The sequence below is a fragment of the Ictidomys tridecemlineatus genome, chromosome 8 (genome assembly GCF_052094955.1).
Source record: "Ictidomys tridecemlineatus isolate mIctTri1 chromosome 8, mIctTri1.hap1, whole genome shotgun sequence".
Taxonomy (NCBI): Eukaryota; Metazoa; Chordata; class Mammalia; order Rodentia; family Sciuridae; genus Ictidomys; species Ictidomys tridecemlineatus.
In genome coordinates, this window is record NC_135484.1 from 26142440 (window position 1) to 26163498 (window position 21059).

At 41.6% G+C, this 21059-nt stretch overlaps 1 protein-coding gene across 1 annotated transcript; it reads right to left on the reverse strand.

Annotated features, from left to right (window-relative positions):
* Positions 1–4336: 4336 nt before the first annotated feature.
* Positions 4337–12017, reverse strand: Hebp2 (heme binding protein 2). Its single transcript, XM_005329808.5, has 4 exons — positions 11780–12017; positions 11130–11265; positions 10190–10370; positions 4337–5228 (listed from the first exon to the last, which is right to left on the reverse strand). Exons 1-4 carry the CDS (start codon positions 11879–11881, stop codon positions 5030–5032), a joined length of 618 nt encoding a protein of 205 aa, XP_005329865.1. The 5' UTR covers positions 11882–12017; the 3' UTR covers positions 4337–5029.
* Positions 12018–21059: the final 9042 nt, after the last annotated feature.

The following is a 21059-nucleotide window of genomic DNA, read 5'->3' on the forward strand; positions in this document are numbered from 1 at the left end:
CTCTCACTTTTCTAGGCTTCTGTGAGCCAGCCCAGAGCAGTGAGTTCACACTGTCTTCTGGTGTTTTTCTCATGGTGTTAAATGCTGTATCTTTAGAGTTGTTCCCAGCTCAAGAAATTCTCCCTTATCTAGTGTTATAAACCCCGCATCTTTAGTCAGGCACCCCCGGAATCTAGTCCCAAGGCTGCTCCTGTGCCCTTCCCAGTGCAGTCCATTTCTTCCCTCACCAGAGCAACACAACCCCAGAAGGTGAGTTGTGACTTAGCTCTGATTTTAAGCCTAGCAGTCCTGACAAAGGATGGGGACAGCTCCTATAGGACACCTGTTGCCTTACGGTGGAAAGAACACAGTCTTTCCTGGTGGTAGGATAGCAGAAGGGGGCGGGAGTAGTTCTAGCTTAGTCAGGAAGGGTGGTTCTCTTCTGCATGTTCAGCATGTTGAGAAACATTCTGACTCTTGGGAGTCAAAATTGTTGGGGGCATCCCCCCAAATTGTCCCCATGATGGGATTCAGGTCCCGAGTTTTGACTCTGACCTCGATGTCACAGATTAGGCTTGGTTGGACATTGGACTAGTAGTGAGCTAGTTTTACCACCAAAGTCTGTGCTTGACCTTCAGAATTTTCTGTTTAGTTTCTGTAAGAGATGAGGACTTGACCACAAAGAGACAGGCTCTTAGTTGATTTTAAGTTGTCTGTTAATTGACCTGAGCTTTTCAATACTATCTGTAGGACATCCATCCAACTGGTTAATAACCATTCTACTCTATTGCTCTTGAATTTAGTATCCATACTTCCCCCCATATTTGAGGCAACAGATTTACCCACCAGTCATGGCACTCCCCTTCACCACTCCATCTAGAATTTTACTACCTTCATTAGGGATGGAGACTCATAACCAGCCAGTCTCAAAACCCTAACCCTAACCCTATGTGATTGAACCACTGATATCAATTGAGCCAATCTGAGACTGAGATGAAGTATAAAGATGTACATTGAAATTGCATCTCTGAAAGGACAAGGAATTGTTGGATGGAGCACTTGAGCTTTTTGTTGGATTGCAATACAGATTTACATAATCTCTATCACCCTGCCAGGAAGCTCTAGAGCAAACTATTTATTAGAGGAGCCCTGACTTGGACAGAAACAACTACATCTTGTATCTCCACCTTGGTTGGTCACTGGCTGGAAGTTGGTAGAAAATGGTATGCTGTTGACACCCCCTGCTTCTCCCAGTGATACGCTAGGTGCTCCTCTGGAGATACTGTGTCTTTATCTTGAAATCTGAGGTGGCCCTGAAGAACATAAAAGCTGAAAACTGGGGCTGGGGTTGTGGCTCAGTGGTAGAGCACTTGCCCAGCAAGTGTGAGGCACTGGGTTCAATCCTCAGCACCACATAAAAATAAATAAAATAAAGATATTGTGTGTTGTGTTCATCTGCAACTTCAAAAAACAAAACAAAAAAAGGCTAAAGGCTGTATCTGAACCACAGCCCTCACCGCTGGGCAGCTAGTAGTTTTTTTTTTTTTTTTTTAAACCACTCAAGAAAACACAATTTATTTAGCTGGAATATATAGCAAGCAGTTTACTTGAAGGTAAATCTTGACCGGCTCACTCCATGTGGTTGTCTGCCACTGCTCCAAATCCCAGAAAAGAAATGACCGTTCTTTAGTCACAATAACAAATAAGTACCAGGAATAGTCGGTGACAGCTTGGCATCAGTAACCTCACTTCTAAACCAGGCTTCCGAATCCTGCTAATCAGCAGACACCTCGCTCTGGTAACCGCACCTCCACAACGACAGCTCGATCAATCCCTGGATGCTTTTGAAAGTCTGTTAATCCCTGGACTCTCTGTTTCCTAAAACCCTGTGTAAAGTCAGCAGCTTTCTTTATCCAGAGAGATGGTGCCCAACAAGCACAGATGTCCTGCTCAGCAACCTGTCTGTGGAGCTTTTCGTCATGGACACTGAATCCCGCCTCTTGGATGTTGACCCCTCTACCCAGTATGCTCCCACCTCTGCACTGAGCTTCCATCTTTCACATCTCCAGGGTCTCTTTAGAGAGGCCTTTCCTGACCATCCCATGTGACATCCACCACACCCTACCGAGCCCCACGGCAGCATCCCACTGCCCTAGTTCACTTCTTTTTCTTTTTGGTACAGCGGATTGACCCAGGGCCACTAACCACTACACCACACCCTCAGGCCTTTTTTGTACCTTTTTTATGCTGCTGGGGATTGAACCCATGGCCTTGTGCATGTGAGGCAAGCATTCTACCAACTGAGCTATATCCCCAGCCCTCTTTTTTGTACTTTTATATAGAGACAGGGTCTTGCTGAGTTGCTTAGGGCCTCGCTCAGTTGCTGAGACTGGCTTTGAACTCACGATCCTCATTGCCTCAGCCTCCTGAGTCAGCTAGGATTACAGGCATGCACCACCACAACCAGCCCCAGTTCACTTCTTGATGGCAAGTGCCACAACTTGAGATCACGAGGTCCATGAGAACAGGCCACTTCTGTCGTGTGCACAGTTGTCTCCTCAGTAGGAAGCTGAGCTAAAGCGAAGAGTGAAAGGTGGTTGCTGGAGCTAGGAAACAAGAAGTCACTGACAAAGGATGGGGCGGCATGTTTGCTCAGCACTATATCGCAGCCCCTCATGGGGTGCCCACAGTACAAGCTCCATAAAAACCTAAAAAATGAGTAAATGTCATTTCAGGGAAATGTTTAAGGGGAACAGCCAGAATTTCAGGAAGACAAGTAATGCCTAGGAAAAAGTGGATAAATGCAATGAGTTTCAAGGAAGCCATTACTTGTCAGAATCTGTGCCTATTTTGAGCAGAGTGATGGGAGCATTTGGGAGAGAGGCACTGCAGAGGAGAGGGGATAGCTCATTGGTGAAGCAAAAATTAGATCAACAGCTCAAATGGAAGGCTGAGCCTTAGAAAAGGGTTTAGATATATATTTCCCATTGGTAAGATAAGGAAAAAGATGCAAAAGAAATGTTAACATAAGGGCTATTTTATGACCAGCCACATGATTAAAATAACAATTCATTGCTGTGAGAAATACTTTCTAGGCTGATTAATTTATGGCTGGAAAAAAAAAGTCTTTAGTTTTAAGGAGGAAGAGGGGGGAAATGGGATACTTAGAACTCAAATGGTATAAAATCAAGTTTTTCTTGAACATGTTTTAGATTACAACTGAATCTTGGTCATCAGAAATATGCTTCTCTCATTTAAGTGAAATTTATTGCATGTGTGACACATGTTTTGTATAGGACTATAGGTTGAACTTTAGAAATATTTGCCTCATAACAGTAGAGGTTAGTACTGTGGACATTCATCAGTAGGAGAGCTAACAGACATCTTCTAGTAAGTGATGGTAAATGTGCTATAAAAGAATCTTAATTTCTTTTTGGCAAGCATAAATGTGCAAGGAGTCAATAAATTTAATATGCAACTCAAGGAAATATATTCAGAAAATAATTGCCTAGAATTTTAAAATTTATATCCATAATAATTTCCAAGCCAGAAATCTAGCTTGGTTTTTTTTTCCTATCAAATATTACAATCTCAAAGGTATCGCTGAGATCATAATCACATGAATTTTTTCTATGCAGGAAGAACACTACCACACAGTCTGCCTGTGGGGCTTAGAAGGCAACAGCATGGAGTTAGAAGCCAGACTGCCTGGGCTCACATCAGCCTCTGCCCTTACAGTGTAGTCTATGGCAAGTTACCTAACAGCTCTGTGTCTCAGTTCCTCATCTGATCAAATGGGGATGATCAAATGTGGGTTGTTCTGAGGGTCGAATGTGATAATTCAGGTGCTACACTAAGAATAGCACATCTAGAAGGCAATGTATAAACATTGGCTATGGAAATCATTAACTATAAGGATGTTGGTCTACTGCATCTGGATTAGGGAGACTAATTTTAAAAGATAATGTTAGGGTTGAAAGGACCTCAGGCATCACCAGGCCCATTCAACCCTCTGGATACTCACATCTCCTATGTAAGCAATTGTCTCCTGAGAAGTGACTGTGTGTCCTGTGCTTAAGCAGGCAATGACAGAAGCAGTACCACTCGTGGGCAGCTGTGATTGTTGGAAAATACTGAGCTCCAGCCTACTTTTCTCCCCCACTCCTAAAGCCACCATCCCCAGGAGCCCACAGCATAGGTACAGCCCTTTCCACAACTGGCTTCCAGGGACCAAATATGACTTTATCTTCCCTAGGACAAGTGTTTTCCAGCACCATTAGACAAGGACTTCTATCTGCATTTTACAAATCATTTTGTAACTGTGGAAATATGACATGAAACAATCTAAGAACTCAAGTAAATTCTTAAATTATATGTCTGTGTTTATTTCTTTAATAAGTATTTATTTATTTGGCAATGCTAAGGATTGAACCCAGGGCCTCATGGTTGCTAGGTGAGCTCTCTAACATTGAGCTACATATCCAGCACAAAACATGCCTTTATGGGATATCATACAAGACAGGAAGTCCCTAGCTTCATAAACGTATTCTCTGTCACTGAATATAATCAACACTTTTGGGTAAGAGCCTTCTTGTGCAGGGGGCACTGGGCAGAGGCTCAACAGAGATTATAACAATGGCAGCCGCAAAAGACAATTTATTTTTATGTCCAACTGACTCTGGCCAGGCCTCCAGGCCTGCTGGCCTCATAGCTCCACACAGGATAAATCTTGAATGTCTTTACTGATATTATCTGGAAGGAAGAACATCCATGGACTCAAATCCAAGCAGAAGAAGGCAACATAATTGTGATATTGGGAACAAGACAGAAGTTTGTGATCCATTTACATTTACAGACTTTGTCCCCTGTTATCTGAGTATCTAAACAAAGCTTCAAGCATTAAGAAGGCACATTGGAAATAAGCTCAATTCATAGTGGTACTCTTAAGTTAGAAGATACCAGATACCGCACACAGCTTTACTTCTATGAGGGGATGATGTCGGCAATTAGATCAAAGCCTGCCCCAGGCAATGAACTTCCTTTCACTTTCTCATTCAAGTTCTTTGGAGGGTTCACTCTTCTGTATCAACCACACTTCATTGTTTCTGTTGAGCAGTTTGAAAGGACTGTTGTAGCCAGCGGTATAGAAAACCTTTTCGTCAAAAACTTTCCCTTCTTCCCTCAAAATGCTTGCTAATGTCAAAAGCTGTTCTTGATTCTTCTGGGCACTAGAGAATCCATCGAAAGACCTACAAAGGAGAAAATAAATAAGCATGAGTGATTTCCTTACTGACACTAGAAGAGCAGGAGCTGGTACCCTAACACTGGATACAGTGCAGCTTCTAACCACTATGCTGACCCTTCTGGTCCCACAGCTCCCAGTCCCATGTGACCTCGAACCCACTGAGGAGAACCAGGAGGACACCTAGGTCCCATTTGCTGACAGGCAGATTTGGAACTTACAAGATCTCATATTCTCAAACCTGTGCTCCTCAAACTTCACCGGGCATAAGAATTATTCTGGGATCTATTAGAAATACATTCAGGAGATCTGCGGAAGGGCTTTAGAATGTATGTCTAGCAATTTCCCAGATATGTGCTGATGCTCCTGGATACAGAACCACACTGAAATCCCTTTAGATACCCCCTTTCCGTTTCTTTCCCTTTTTAAAATTTCTTTCTTCCTTCCCCTTCCTTCCTCCTCCCTTCCTCCCTCATTCCCTTCCTCCCTCCTTTCCTCCCTCCTTCCTTTTCTTCTTTCCTTCTTCCTTCCTTTCTCTTTTCTCTTACTCTTTTACTTTCTTCCCTTCTCTCCCCTCTACCCCCAAGGTCTTACTATGTTATCCCACTGTTCTCAAATTCTAGGACTCAAATGATTCTCCTGCCTCAGACTCCCAAGTACCTGGGACAAGAGGCACATGACAGTATGCCCAGATCAGAATGTCAATTTTCCATTGAACAATTTCCCTGTTTTTCTTACAGATGAATATAATTAGTTTAGATCTCTACACATTTATACTCTAATGAAAGAGACCAACATTTATTTAGGCAGCTCTATGTACCCCAAGTAGCGGTAACAGTGGCAGAATCAAAGTTCTACAGGAGCACTGAAGATATGATTAAATTCGGGGTAAGGGGTCTCATCTAAGTTAGGCAAGAAATGGAGGATGAACAAAGAAATGGAAGGGATAAGTGAGGGATATAAAGAGTACAACACATTTTCATAGTGAGGCATAAAATAAAATCTGAAAGGTGAGTCGAAGCCAGAAGGAAGAACCTTGGTCTAAGGCCTTTTGAGGTTATTGAAAAAGATGTTGAGCAGACAATAACCTGGTCAGATGGGGGTAAGGATACAAGCAGAGAGATGGAACATAGATTGGAGGGGAAGATCTAGGAGACTGCTATAAAAACAGGGAAGAAAAGATTTAAATAAAATGAGGAAAAGAGTAAAAGTTGAAATATACATTTTAAAGTATGTAAACAAAAACATTCTGAGATTATACCATGACCTGGCTGAGCTGCTCGCTTATGAGTAAAATGAATTTGACTTTGAAGGTTAAGAATAAGAAACACTGACAAAATTATTCCTAATTTTTTTTGGTATAAGTTTCATAATCAATGGGCCAATGAAAAAAAATCAGTCCTAACATGAATCAAACAAGATTCAGGACCCAAAGAACACAAACTATGTTGATTTTATTCAATAATTTCTTTCCTGTGCCTGAAATCATTCCTTTTAAATCCACATTGAATAAATGTAGGCATCTCTGTATTCATGTGAAGACAAAGTGAGCTGCGGCAGGAGAGCTGATTCAACTCTGCTTTGAACACAGAATACAATTCTGAGCCTTGTGTTAAGTAACATTTTGGATCCAATATTATTTATTTTTTTAATGAACAGTCAACACTATGTTCAGCCTACAGGAAATTTGTTTTAATATTCCACTTTTTCCTTAAATAGGAATCTTGAAGACACTAATTAGAAGTCATCTTGTGTTTTCTGAACACTTGTTGTACAAGGTTCTATCTGCTGCTTTATTCTGTACACATACCTGTGTACCCCCAGCCCCAAACACCAATCCTGCTAGGAGCTGGAGCATATGGACATGGGGACAAGCTGTCATACTCTTAAGGAGTTTATAAGTAAGTCATTTTAACTGAGAAGAATAACAATAGGAGGAAGGGCATTCACAGGGTGAATTCCAGGTTCAGCTCAAGGGCCAAAGGACACAGCCCTTTGTGGAGATAGGCACTGCAGGCCAGAGAAGGTTTGGGGATTAGGGAATGCTTATTTTTAGAGCGGCTTGGTTTGATCCCTCAACTTCCATCCCCAAATAGAGATGTAACAGGTAGGGAAGCCAGAACTGGACACAGTCACTAGATTTGAGAGTCCTTAGACACGGGGAATTGAAGCAATGTGAGAGGACCACCCATAGCAAGTGTGCCATGAAGATCAACAATGGGCATCAGCAGTGACTCAGAGATGGGGGACCAAGGAGGAGACCATTGAGGCAAAGAAATGGGAAAGGAATGGTTAGAGAGCACATTCTGATAAACAAATATTCAGGAAACAGCTTGGTCAATACATGGATGCTGTGGGGGTCACAGGGAAGAGGATATAATCATGTGACAAATGTATTGCTGAAGATGGCAAGAGCAGTTTCCAAGGAGCCGGTGGGAGCTGCATCAGACTGTGATGGTTCTGGTGAAGCCCCAGATGGAAATAAGGAACATGTTATTGGAACCTGAAAGAGAACTGAACCTTGTTATAATGTAGCAAAGAGTTCAGCTAAACTCAGTTCATATCCTAATGTTATATGGAAGAGCTTAGAAGGGATGAAATAGGATCGTTGGGTGAAAGTTTTTCTGAGCACATGAAGATGTGGCTTGGTCTCTATTGAATTCCTACGGCACAATACCAGAAAGGAGAAACAATTTAAAGACAGAATTTTCTTTTTCCTTTGGTACTGGAGATTGAATCCAGGGTCACTTAATCACACGGAGCCATATCCCCAGGTCTTTTTTGTATTTTATTAAAGACAGGGTCTCACTGAGTTGCTTAGGGCCTCACTAAGTTACTGAGGCTGGCTTTGAACTCTTGATCCTCCTACTTCAGCCTCTCAAGCTGCTAGGATTACAGACATAAACCATTGTGCCCAGTACCTAAATTTTCAGATAATTGTTAGCCTATCCATATTGAAAGAAATGAAAAAGCATGCACAGGAGAGAAGAATAAAGCCAAGCAATGCTTTGAAAAGGAAATTATTTTGGCACTGTCATCCATACTGAAGCCAGGACATATTCTCTAAGAGTGGCTCCAAAGGAATTTCAGAGGTTAACCAGGGGGGTTTCTTCTCCCATCCCACATGGGAGAAGACCCATTTCAAAGGAGGGGCTTCCGACCCTTTAGGACCTTGGAGCTCAACGCCTAGCACCACCTCAAGGTTCTACTCCCTGCTTTCCAAAGTGACACTCCTTGACCACTCCAGGTTCAGCTCAATGGGCCAACGTGTGACATAGGCCAGGATGTCTGGCCCGCAGGAGGGCACAGGTGATAGATCTTAGCAGCATCCAAACAGTGCCATCTCTGCTAATGTATGGAGTACACAAGCCAAGGGAGTATGATCCTGAAGGATGGAACTACCCAGAGCCTCAGGTACATGAACCAGACAGAGGGCCACAGCAAGGATGGGACTACCACAAAGAGTCACCCATAGGGCAATTCCTAATGGAACTGTAGGAGCAGGGAACACCAGACTGGTAGAGCTACTATTGTGCAATTCCAGCCTGGAAGAGCTGCAGGTAGCTGACCACAACCCATGAGAGTGGCATCGGGGGTAGGGTTACCCAAAGTTATGGTGTAGGGCTACTTGAAGCACTGGGAGCCCACTCCTGTCCAGCAAAGCTTCAGATGCATGACCTCCACTCCAGGAGGCCTGGAGGGCAGAGTCTTGAGTTAAAAGAAGATTAATCCTACACCTTAAGATTTGGATCTCTGTTGAGACCTCTTATTCATTTCTTCTTCCCTATTTTTCCCTTTTGGAATGTGAGTGTCTATCTTATGACTGCCCCACTGCTGTATTTTGGAAGCAGAGAACGTTTGATTTCACAGGCTCACAAATGGAGAGAATTTGCCTCAGGATGAATCATACTTGAGTCTCACCCAGATTTGATTTAAAGGATATTTAGATTAGTCTTTTGAGTTGATGTTGAAATGAGTTAAGACTCTGGGCATTACTGGGATGGAATTTATACTTTTTTTTTTTTTTTTTTGTACCAGGGAATTTAACCAGTGAGCAACACCGACAGCCCTTTAATTTTTTTTTTTTTATTTAATGTTTTGAGACAGGGTCTTGCTGACTTGCTTAGGGCCTCATTAAGTTTCTGAAGCTGGCTCTGAACTTTTGATCCTCCTGTTTCAGCCTCCTGAGCTGCTGGGATTACAGGCATGTGCCACCACACCCAGCTGAAATCAAAGCATTTTGTATGTGAGGAGGACATGAACTTTTTGTGACCAGAGGTGGAAAGCTGTGGCCTGAATGTTTGTGTCCTTCCAAAATTCACATGTTGAAATTTTAACCACCAATGTGATGGCATTAGGCAGCAGGACTTTGGAAGATGATTAAATCATGAGGGTAGAGCCTCATGAATGGGATTAGTGCCCTTATAATAGGGTCCTAAAGGAGTTTATTTACTCCTTCTACCATGTGAGAGGTATGAACCATGTATGACCCATGTATGAACCAACAAATAATCCCTCCCCAGTCACTGGAACTAGCAGTGCCAGAAACTTGAACTTCCCAGCCTCCAGAGCTGGGAAATTTCTGTTTCTTATAAGTTACTCAGTATATGATATTTTGTCATAGCACCCCTAATTAATAAGATAGGTATCATGTACTGTTTTCTAAGGTATTTTTGTTCAGGTTTACCTGGATTGTAGGTAAGAGCAGCTTTATGTTTGGGGTGATATCATTTATACTGTGTTTTATATGTGGAAGTCTGCAGTAGACTTCTCATTAAATGAATTGATATATCTTGCAACAGACTTTATTAATATTTAAAACGGGGCTAGTTGGAAAACTTCATGAAGCACGTTAGGCCTGTTTTTATGAAAGAGTGAAAAGCTTGTTGGAATTGCGCAGGAGCTAAACAGCGGGAGCGTGCAAGTAAAATTAGCAGACTGCAGGGCTGTAAATTATCTACCACTTACCGCACAAACACAGTCATTTCAGCTCTGTCTTCAATGAAGACATCTGACTCTGAAGGCCGCGGTGGATCGGATTGCTGTTCCGAGGGGATGTACAGGGAGATGGTAATGGTAGATTCACTAAAAGGACCGGAGCCAGGCTCCACGAAGCTTGTCACTGGAGCTGTCATCTTTATTTTCATCTCTGTGCCATAAAAATGAAAATTAAATCTACTGGGCATGTGACTGCTTTTAAAATTTAACCTATTCTTTATCTGAGTTTCTTAATTTACTTTATAATTCTGATATATATATATATATATATATATATATATATATATATATATATATATATATATACACCTTCAAGATAATTTGCCTCTTTTTAAAAAAGGCCAAAAGTCTCAATTATTCAGGGTTCACATTAAACCTTTCTATACTATTGATAATTTCGGTTAATAAATTCTGTACTTTCAGAGATAAAAGGGGAATGTGGAGATAACATGGTCTAGTTAATCCTGTTTTCTTTACAGTTCAGAAAATGAGGTCCGATAAGCTGAGAGACCTGCCTAAAAATATACATATTTATTTTGGCCAGAGATAAAAGTTATGACTTGAGACTTGAGCCTCCTAATCCACCATCTTTCTGCCCCCTGGTATATTTTTCTGTATCAGTCACCAAATTATCCTGAAGCATTAGCCCTGGGAAAGGACTTCTCACTAGTTATGCAGAGCCACAGATAGCTCACCCAAAAAGACAAGGAGAAAGGTTGAAAAGTACTACCCAGAGGTACCCTCCTCTAGCCCATGCAAAGGTACTCCAGGAGCATCCTTGTGTGAAAAGATCAAGTCTTTGATGATGTGGGTATTTCTAATATAAAGGATATTTCTGTAAAAAGCTAAAACTCTTACTTAGACCCAGGTCTCAATCATCACATGCACACTAAGTTACAATTGCTCTTACCTTTCTCATTTTTGCCTTGAATGTAGCTGTTCAGTTTTGTGAAGCCAGTCTGGATGGCTGAATCCCAGTCCTTAGATTCAACACTGGTGCTGACCCACTTGGCTGGCCCATAGTGTCGGGTCTCATAACTTCCGGCCTGAAGGGAAGAGGAAACTTCCAAAGCAATTCCAAGACAGTAGGACATGAGATGCCACAATTCAGGTATCTCGGTCTTTAGTCTTCCTGGAGCGGTCTTGCCTAGGTGTTGCTGGGCCCTAAGGTCCTGGCTCTTTAGGGCTAGGCCTAGCCTCACCGGGAGGTGTCTCTCTTTTGTGTTAGGGTTGGCGACAGCCCCAGCTCCACAGGCCCCGAACCTCAATTCAAGTTCAAAGAAACAGGCATCCATGAGCCTGAGGGTCCCACAGTAACCAGTAGGAAGTAACCAGTTGCCCCCTGCTCCCCAGGCCCCAGACAAGAAGCCAAGGTGTGGCCTGCACCCAGGGACACAGCTAAATGACTGAGGTTTTTTCTGTTTTAGGAGCAGGATCGCAAGTTGGGACTAGGACCATCTGTAGAAAGGGTACTTTTTACTTAACCCCACGGGACCTTCAGGTCTCAGTGCAAACCAGCCCGAGGCTGGGATTCTCTCCGCGCCGGTGAAAGGCACCTACCTTGGAACCCGCGTCGTCCGGGGCCTTCCAGTCCGGCGTCTCCACCGCCTGCTCCTCCGTGACCTCGGCTGTCCCCAGGTCTGGCTCGAGAACCTCGGCCATGGCCGGCGCCGATACTGGGAGAGAGCCGGTCCAGCTGCTCCCCAGGTCCCCTGTCCCCGTGCTGCAGACGCGCGGCCTCTTGCCCGCAGTGCGGAAGCGGGAGCCCGCTGGACTCGCTCTGGTCTGGGCCGCGAGGGGGCGCCGCGACCGCCAGGGGTCCCCGGTGTAGACCGGGACTGCTCGGGCCCGGGCCACGCCCCCTGCCCGGTTCCGTGCCCAGTGGGCAGGGAGCCGAGCCGGGAGACTGGACGGCCGGGCCCGCTTCTCCCGGCTTCCTCTGGGGGGCCCTCCGGTCACCGCCCTTGTTTTGGAGAGAGGCGGCACCAGGAGGTGTGCGCTGTGAGCAGCCGAGGGTGGGGGACCGAGCTGCTGCTGGAGCGCCTTCTGTGTGACCGGTCGGGTCACTTCCCACGTCGCCCGCCCGCGCTGGCGGCCGCCTGACTCTGGGTTTCACTGCGCCGCCTGCACGGAGAGAGGGACCTGGAACTTCTGCAGACTCTTGGCCTCGCTGCCGACGAGCGCCCCACCCTTGGGCTGGATCCCGCGGCCCAGCCAGGAGCGAGCGGCCCTACTCCCACCTAGAGGACCGCCTAGGTTCCTTCCTAACCCCTCGTGGGAGGAAATGGTGGGGATCCAGCGACTCCGGGTGAAACTTGAACTTGCCCTTGCCCTTTCTAAGAAAGGACCCCAAACCCTCCGAATCATCTCTCCAGGATCAGGGATTCCGGGAGGGCAAACTCTTAGTTATTTTGAGAAATTTTGGTTAGAAGTCTTATTTTTTTGCAAGAGTTTTATTGAGCTAATTCACATGTTATACAATTCACTTCTTTAAAGTGTATTGTTTAATGGTTTTTAGTATTATTCGCAAGGCTATGCAAGGATCACAGTGTTAGCACATTTTTATCAACCCCCTTGGCGACAGCCCATACCTTTAGCCGCCTTCTAATTCCCCAGGCCCCAGCCCCAGGCAACTATTAATTTGCTCTATCTTATGGGACATTTTGTATGAATGGAATCACAGCAGTATGTGGTCTTTGTGACTAACTTTCTTCACTTATAAAATGTTATCAAGTTTCATCCATGTTGTAGCATGCATCACTCCTTTTTATGATTGAATAATAATACACTGTATAAACATTTTGTTTATTCTTTAGTTGGTAGCCTTCGGGTTATTTCAAGCTTTTGGCCATTATGAATAATGCTGCTATAAACTTTTCTGTAGAGGTTTCTCCGGACATATTTTCATTTCTCTTGGGTGCACACCCAGGATTTGAATTGCTGAGTCAAATGGTTACTTTGTATTTAACCCTTTTGGACACTGCCAGACTGTTTTTTCATCATTTTACATTCTCACCAGTAGAGTATGCGCGTTGTTTTCCCAGATCCTCTCTAACACTTATTATTATTTTGGTTTTTTGATTATAATCATTCTGTAGGTGTGCCTATTGCTTTAATTTTTTTCTTTTTTTAATTTTTGAGATATAATTTACCTTACAAGATGGGCTAAGTGGTGCATACCTATAATCCCAGGCACATCCCTGGGAGGATGCAGCAGGAGGATGAAAAGTTCCAGGCCAGTTTCAGCAACTTAGCAAAACCCTGTCTCAAAATAAAATAAAAAGATCTGGAGATATAGCTCAAAGGTAGAGCATCCCTGGGTTTAATCCCCAGGACCACCACCACTAATAATAATTTATATGACATAAAATTCACTATTTAAAAATAGGCAATTCAGTTTTCAGCAGACTCACTGTGTTGTACAACCATCATCACTATCAGGCAGCCAAAATTCCTGTGTGGAGGGTATTTTACTCAGATATGTAACCAGTTCCTCCTTACCCATCATGTCCCTTCAATGAATCTAGAATATTCATTAAAACAAAAAAATCCCATACAACTGGGCAGTTGCTCTCCACCTCTCCTCCCATCCCTGTCCCAAACTCCAGCATCCACCAGTCTACTTTCTGTCTCTATAGTTCTGACTAATCTGTACATTTCATATAAATGGAATCATATTATGTGTAATATTTTGTGACCAACTTCTTAGTGAAAAAAGTTGTGTTTTCAAGATTGACACATACTATACCTGTACCACTACTTTAGTTCTTCTTAGTGTTGGAAAATGTCCCATTACGTGGACCATGTGTGTGTGGAGGGGAGGGGTACTGGGTTTGAACCCAGGACCTCATACTTGCTAGGCAAGTTCTGTACCACAAAGCTATAGCCCTAGTCTTGGAAGAGTGCTATTAAAACAATTGATATCCTTCCTCTGTTTTCCTTGCCCTTCCCTGCCCAAACAACTGTCTAGTGGCCTAGGAACACAAGACACTTTCTAGTGGTTATATCAAATCTATTATTATTCAGAGCCAAGCCTGAATTATTTAGTGAAGCCTCAACAATGAATTTTGACTTATTTTAAAAATAGTCTGTCTATTTTAATTATATAACAGATGTGATCCATTGCTTAGGTGACTTTGCAATGTTGAGAAATTGAGAATGTAATTATACTTTATTGCAGGATTTTTTAAGAGAAAAAGGAATTAATTTATAATTATTGGTTAAGAAGTTTGATTTTCTTTTAATCTGAAGACTATCTTTTATAGTCATTTGTATCTTTTTTTTAGGCAAGAACATTGTATTTGTAGAAAAACAGGCTAATTTTGGAGACATTTTTAAAAATAGATGTGGGATATACAATTAATGAAGATAACAGCAAATATCTGATTAAATATCTAAAGGAGGTAATTAGTCACCTAAAAAGAACAGAAGAAGGAAAGAAAAGAATTTATTTCAAATTAATGGGGTTTTGTTAGAATAAATTAAACAAAATACAGAAGGTTCAAGTTTCATATCCCTATTTCATATAATTGAGTTAGGTTTCTTGTGGCTAGATTATGGTTAAATTGTTTTGTTAGCTCATACATAACTCATGTTTATGTGACACTGTGAAGCTGATATTATACTTACGCTTTACAAAAACTTTAGAGACGAGTTCTATTTTCAAAGTTCACCAAGTGGAGGCTGAGGGTGGGGAGTTGCCCAATTACCTAAAAACTTCTTTTTTACTTTTTTTTTCAGTAATTCACATGGACAATTAATAGACAACATTTTAGGAGTAGATATTAAATGGCTGTGTTAAGGACTGGGATTGTAGCTCAGTGACAGAGCACTAGCCTAGCACATGTGAGGTACTGGGTTTGATCCTCAGCACCACATAAAAATAAACAAATAAAATCATGCTATCCATCTACAACTACAAAAAGTTTTTAAAAAATGGCTGTGTTAGTCAGAAAAGACCAAGTTATACTATGGAACCAACTTGAAATCTCATTGGCTGTAAGCAACAGCTCCTGCAAAAAAAATCCTTTTTGTCCTTTATCTTTTAAGTCTTCAGAGTCCTCAGAGGGTCTGATGGATTCTACAGGACAGCCCTTTTCAGGTGATGCAGCCTGGCACTTTATGACAATGGAGTCCCTGTGGTTGCTGCAGCTGGAAAAAGAGCACCCAGGTATCTTTCAGCAGCCATTACTGACGCTCCTTATTCCACACTGCAAGCACTGAATCAGTGAACCCAGAAATGTTGCTTTTAAGGGAGATACAGACTTAAGAGTCTTGTGAACCTCTGGTCATGATATTTTTATCAACTAATATAGACAAAATTTATGTGTGTTTCTGTACAAAGATGTCTTATTTAACATATGTTGTTGATTCACTGCCATTGAACCCATATCCAACGTTGTAACTCGTGCCTGAATGAAGCTTATCTAACACACATTTTCACATAGGCTCATAGGTTATGAACTTTCTTGCACTTTAGGAACACTGGATGACACTTTGGCACTGCACCTGGGGATGATGTTAAGCAGTGAGATCATCAACAAAAAGCACAAGAATGAGAAAAATGTGGCACTAATTTGACTGTGAAAATGGACATTGTCTAGAGTATGAGAGCCAAATAAGGAGATAGGCCTCTGTGTCTTGTGACTTTACCTGGAAATCTATGCACTAGCCAACACAAATATTTTGTTGCTGTGTGTGTGTCTTCGAGTGACAGAAAGTTCTCTGAGTATTGATTGTGGAGCTACAAATAGATTTAGCAAGTATGCAAGTTTGCAGATACAGAATCTGCGAATAATGAGGATCAACTATAAAATGCTTCTTGCAATAAGTTCTGTAAGTTGCTCCCATCCATATTTTCTTGGCCAAGGCAAATCCCCTAGCCCTGAATAGCCTTAAGGGAGTATGGAAGTTCTCAAAGGAGAATTCAAAATACTTGAGAAAGCAGTTTATAATATCATTAGTCACTCATTGATTCTTTTTTCCATACTTGTGGCAGATTTTATTTCCCAAAGACGACTGCAATGTTATTTCCCATCCAGTGCATTGTTCTTAAAACAGGACTTTGACATATCTCCTGCTGATAGGTGGAGGTCTGTGTTCTCTTTCTTTATAACTGGCTCATGATGATGGTGGAAGTAATATTGGGTGACTTCTTTCTGAGGCTAGATTATTAAAGGCTTTCACCAGGTCTCTTTGGAATGCAAGAGTCTGCTAAAGGGAAGCCATGTAGCTCCATGGAAGACACATGTGGGTTCCTCGCTGAGGTCCCCAAGAACAGCTGGCATCAGCCGTCACACCTGTGAGTGAGCACCTTTTCAAATGACTCCAGCCTCCTGGAGTCACCTCCAGACTTCCTGAGTCTTCTTAGCTGAGGCTCAGAGATCATGAGCAGATACAAGCTGTCCTTGCAGTACCCATGCAATCTGTGAAGGTAAGATAGATAATCAATTTTTTTTTATGACACAAAGCTTAGGGTGATTTGTTTTTTAGAAATAGTAACTCAAAGAGTATTTACTCTGGCAAGGACTGTACTAGGTGTTGGGGGATGATTTTAGCAATTAATAAAATTTGGTCCTGAATTATAACAAATAAAAATATATATTAAAAAATTAAAAAATTTGGTCCTGACCTTTACATGTGTTACTGTCAAGTCATCTTTTATTCTGGGGCCATTCTTACACCCACATTATAATTACCTATTTTATGGTTTCAGCTGTCTCAAATATGATAACTGTAGATTGGGTAGCAACCTGCTATTCTAACATGAAATATAATAGTTTCTTTTGGTTGGCTTCTCCTTTAGTTTTGATGAGAACTCTAATTCTCATCTATTATTTAGACTCAAAACAACCCCGGAAGCCCCTTTTTACGCTGAGCACTTTGCTCAGTGCCTGATAGATCCGTAATTGCTTGATAAATGTTGAATGAATGCCCATCATAGAATTTACCAGACACGTGGATAGTGATTGAGTGTTTTTAGGAGCACCTGTGAACAAACCACTTTCTAATGTGCCACGGAAAATGAAGAGACATTTATGGAATTGTGGTGAGCTAGAGAAAAAAGCTAAAGTCTAAAACTGGAAATGCCTTTAAAAATTAAAGCATCAATTTTAATCAGAACGAAACTTAATACAACTTCTGAGACTGTGGTAGGTGTTTATGTAAAAAGAAGACATTCATATTGATTTTAAAGGGCTCACACTTTGGAGTAAAAGTAGATGACCAAATATATCACAGCCAGACAGTGCACATTTGCAAAAGCACTTTAAAAAGAAAACAAACCTTTGATGCATCTAAAGGAACATGTTTCTAACATATCATTAAAGTTCATTTTCTAAAATCTTAGAGCAGCAAAGGTGTTCTCTTAAACTCTTTACCCAGGGTTCTCATTGTTGCCGTTGAGTTATTATGCTACTTCTTAATTAGGACAAATTAAAGAATTGGCTTGTGTTCCCATACTCTGGGAACTCCCATACTTTCTATAAGACAATAAGTTGATTTGTTCTGCATATTTCTGCCTGCTGTGTTTGCAGGGAGAAAAAAAAAGTATCTGTTGAGAATAAACAGACTTCAATAAATAAGAAAAATCATGTAAAAAAGATAATTGGCAGAAACTGGGCTTGATTCCCTGATGACTGTTTCAGAACAGAGTTGTTCCAGCTGTGCCATGTCTCCACTTGCTGGAAGATGAGCACCAGTCTTGAAGACACTTGTGAGCCAGCCCATTCTCAGCCTACATTATGGTCTCCCCAGGTAATTCAATGCCTGAATTTGTTTGGATTTACATGAACAGAATGAGATCCAGGCACGAAAGAGATAACCAGTGATTAAAATTGACTCCAAGATGGAGAAAATGTTTGGCCATAATGCCTTGGACCTTTCCTCTTCTGGGTCAGTGCTTCTCAAGCTATCTTCAATGAAAGACCATTTAATAACTTTAAAATTTTTCCTAGTTCCTCATAAACCAATGTGATTCTAGTTACACACAAAGCTATTTGCAGCTCAGACTATGTGCTTCTTCATCCACAAGTTTTATAGCAATTTAATTGGTGTAGACCAAAAAGCAGCAATATGTGTCTTCTGATCACAAGCATGGATTTTGTAAAAAGGCTAAGTTGCTATAAATGTCTCTAAACATTCTCCATTGCTCTAATTATCTTATCTTAGACTGGTAACAAATAGTGAGGAGTTTGTGAGTCAATTCTGGCTCATGGACCATGCTTTGAAAAACACTGATTTAGATGACTGTCCCTGTCCAGTTGGATCTGATTAAGGGTCTCCAAGTATTATGTCTTTCATGAACTTTGGGATCGACTCTCTAGATACCTGGCTTGTATTTACACTTAAGAAAGATGATTTAATTAATATATAGTATATATTATTTTTTAATATTTACATTCTCTACTCATTAGTTAATATGCACATAAATTCATATTTAAATGCATTACGTAAATAGTTTGGTTGTGATGCTTATTTATTTAAGAGTCAGAAAGATGAGCTTTGCTTCCCTTCAGGTTCATAATTTATTTTCAAATTGACTGTCTCATGGTAAGTTGACATTAGCTTCTCCAGGTATGAGAACTTGAGAGATGAGTATAGACAGATAGGAATCCATTTTTGTTGCTTTCATAGCTGAAGTTTCTTTAGACTGTCCCTTGAAGGATAGGACAATCAAAGCAATGCCTCTGTATGTTGCCATTATGTTAGGCAATGTTCTACCCCTGAGCTACACTCCAGCTGTTAGGTGCAGGACAGGCTGAGTAAGCTGTCTGCAGGGCATGCCAAACAAAGTTAGCTGCAGGGTGACCTGGCCACTCAAACCCTCTGTCCGGTTCTTTATCAACTATTTGCTTCAAGCCCAAACGCCCAAGCCCCCGCTCAAGGCTGAACACTCAACTCGCCACTCAAGGCCGAGCACTTAACCAACAAGGCAGTTTGCAGACCCAGAGACCCCATTAGATTTGGGCTATAAAAACTCCCTCCTGCTGAGCCCCTCTTTCTCTTGCTATCTCTTTCTCTCTCTCTCTCTCTCTCTTCTCTCTCTCTCTCTCTCTCTCTCTCTCTCTCTCTCTCTCTCTCTCTCTTCTTTTTCTCTCTTTTCTCCTCTGTTGCACTGCTGCAATAAAGATCTCTTGGTTGCTCCGAGTGTTGTGGTCACTTTCCTTTCACCAGCCCCAGTACAGTCCTTTTGGAATAAGAAGTCTGGGCAATTTCACTAAGATCTGACATCAGTTTACTAAACTTGCCTTGTCCCCTGGCCATTGAACACACAAGTGTCATATTCCTTGTACATTCTGCCAATGGAAGAAAACTTACCTCTTATTCACTTTTTGTTATGGTGACATGATCAAAATGGGAGGAAGGGAGGGAGCAAAGATGTGGGGAGAAGGATTGGGCAAGTGCAGGGGAGAGAAATGTATTCTTATTTCCTCTGAAAGATCAGAATATTCTCCCTCCCAGGGCTACATCATGACTGTTGTGGGTCCAGGCCACTTTGTGTTGGTGGCTCCCTCCCTCCATTCTAAAATTATAAAATGTGCAGATTATACTTTGTGACTGTGTTGGTATAAAGATGAATGCAATTTTTAGCCTGAAAAGTTCATTGTTTTCCTTCTAATTTTAAAAGAAATTAAGACATTTTCATGGTTCCAGAAAAGTAAGGAGAGCTCTGTGTGTGGTATCTGGTATGCCTTATTGACCCCATCCCACCACAAGCAATTTAGATGTCCTGGTTTCCCAGTGAGAGAGCAAAGACATGTAATGATAAATACAGAGAGGAAGTAACACTCTGTGTGCCCTTAGGGCAGACGTGTGTTTTAATATTAAATCCTCCCAACAACCCTCCGAGGCAAGTCCTACTAATATGACAAAGGAATAAATAAATAAATAATGAATAGTTTAGTACCAAGGAGATTCAATGCTTGTAATCAGGCTGTTTAATTTTTTCTCACCTTGCTCAGAATTCAGTTGAAGGAGATACTAATATTGGTCCCTCAAAACTTCCAGGAACTTTGAAGAATTAGAGAACAAGGGGATCTTTTTTAACGGTGTACTGCAGAGTCTGTAATGCTGGTGAGGACACTGGAGGGCTCGACTGGTTTTTGATACTTATGATGCCTGAGTCTAATATTGAAGGAGTGAAAAATACTGTATGTGAGTTATCTAGAAATAATTTGAGAAGAAATTTAGCTCTTGGGGCTGGGATTGTAGCTCAGTGGTAGAGCACTTGCCTAGTATGTGTGAGGCCCTGGGTTCGATCCTCAGCACCACATAAAATAAATAAACAAAATAAAGCATGTGTCCATCTACAACTAAAAAATATTAAAAAAAAAGAAATTTAGCTCTTGATACACATAATATTTAAAGGTATATGTAGTATTCCTTTTTGAAAACAATATCTTAGTGCATTGTATGTATAATGAATGTATTCCATGTGTGTCTATACACATAGATGAGTGTGTATGCATACACACATAAAATGAATACATGACTTATTGCTATAGAAATGATTAGAAAGTAATTTCTTTTTTAAATAACCTATTATTCACTCCCTGCCTTTTTAAAGATTTTGTTTTTTAGAACTGTTTTAAGTTCAGAGCAAAATTGAGTGGCAGGTATAGAGTCTCCATATACCACCTGTGTCCACACATCTGGCACCCTGTCCCCAGCCAAAGCTCACACCACAGTGGCCCCTTTGTTATCACAGATGAACCTGCGTCAACACATCACCATCACCCAGAGTATATAGTTGACCTTAGTGTTCACTCTGGGTGTTACATACTTTATGGGTTTAGACAAATTGTATTAGTGACATGTATCCACCTAATAGTTTCACTGC

What these genes read in the sequence shown, in the direction of transcription:
- Hebp2 (XM_005329808.5), bottom strand. Translation starts at nt 11,881, where the DNA reads ATGGCCGAGGTTCTCGAGCCAGACCTGGGGACAGCCGAGGTCACGGAG. An exon ending in CGGACGACGCGGGTTCCAAG is followed by an intron (nt 11,266 to 11,779) that starts GTAGGTGCCTTT and finishes TCTTCCCTTCAG; the next exon opens with GCCGGAAGTTATGAGACCCG. An exon ending in GAAATGACTGTGTTTGTGCG is followed by an intron (nt 5,229 to 10,189) that starts GTAAGTGGTAGA and finishes TCTCCTTTGTAG; the next exon opens with GTCTTTCGATGGATTCTCTA.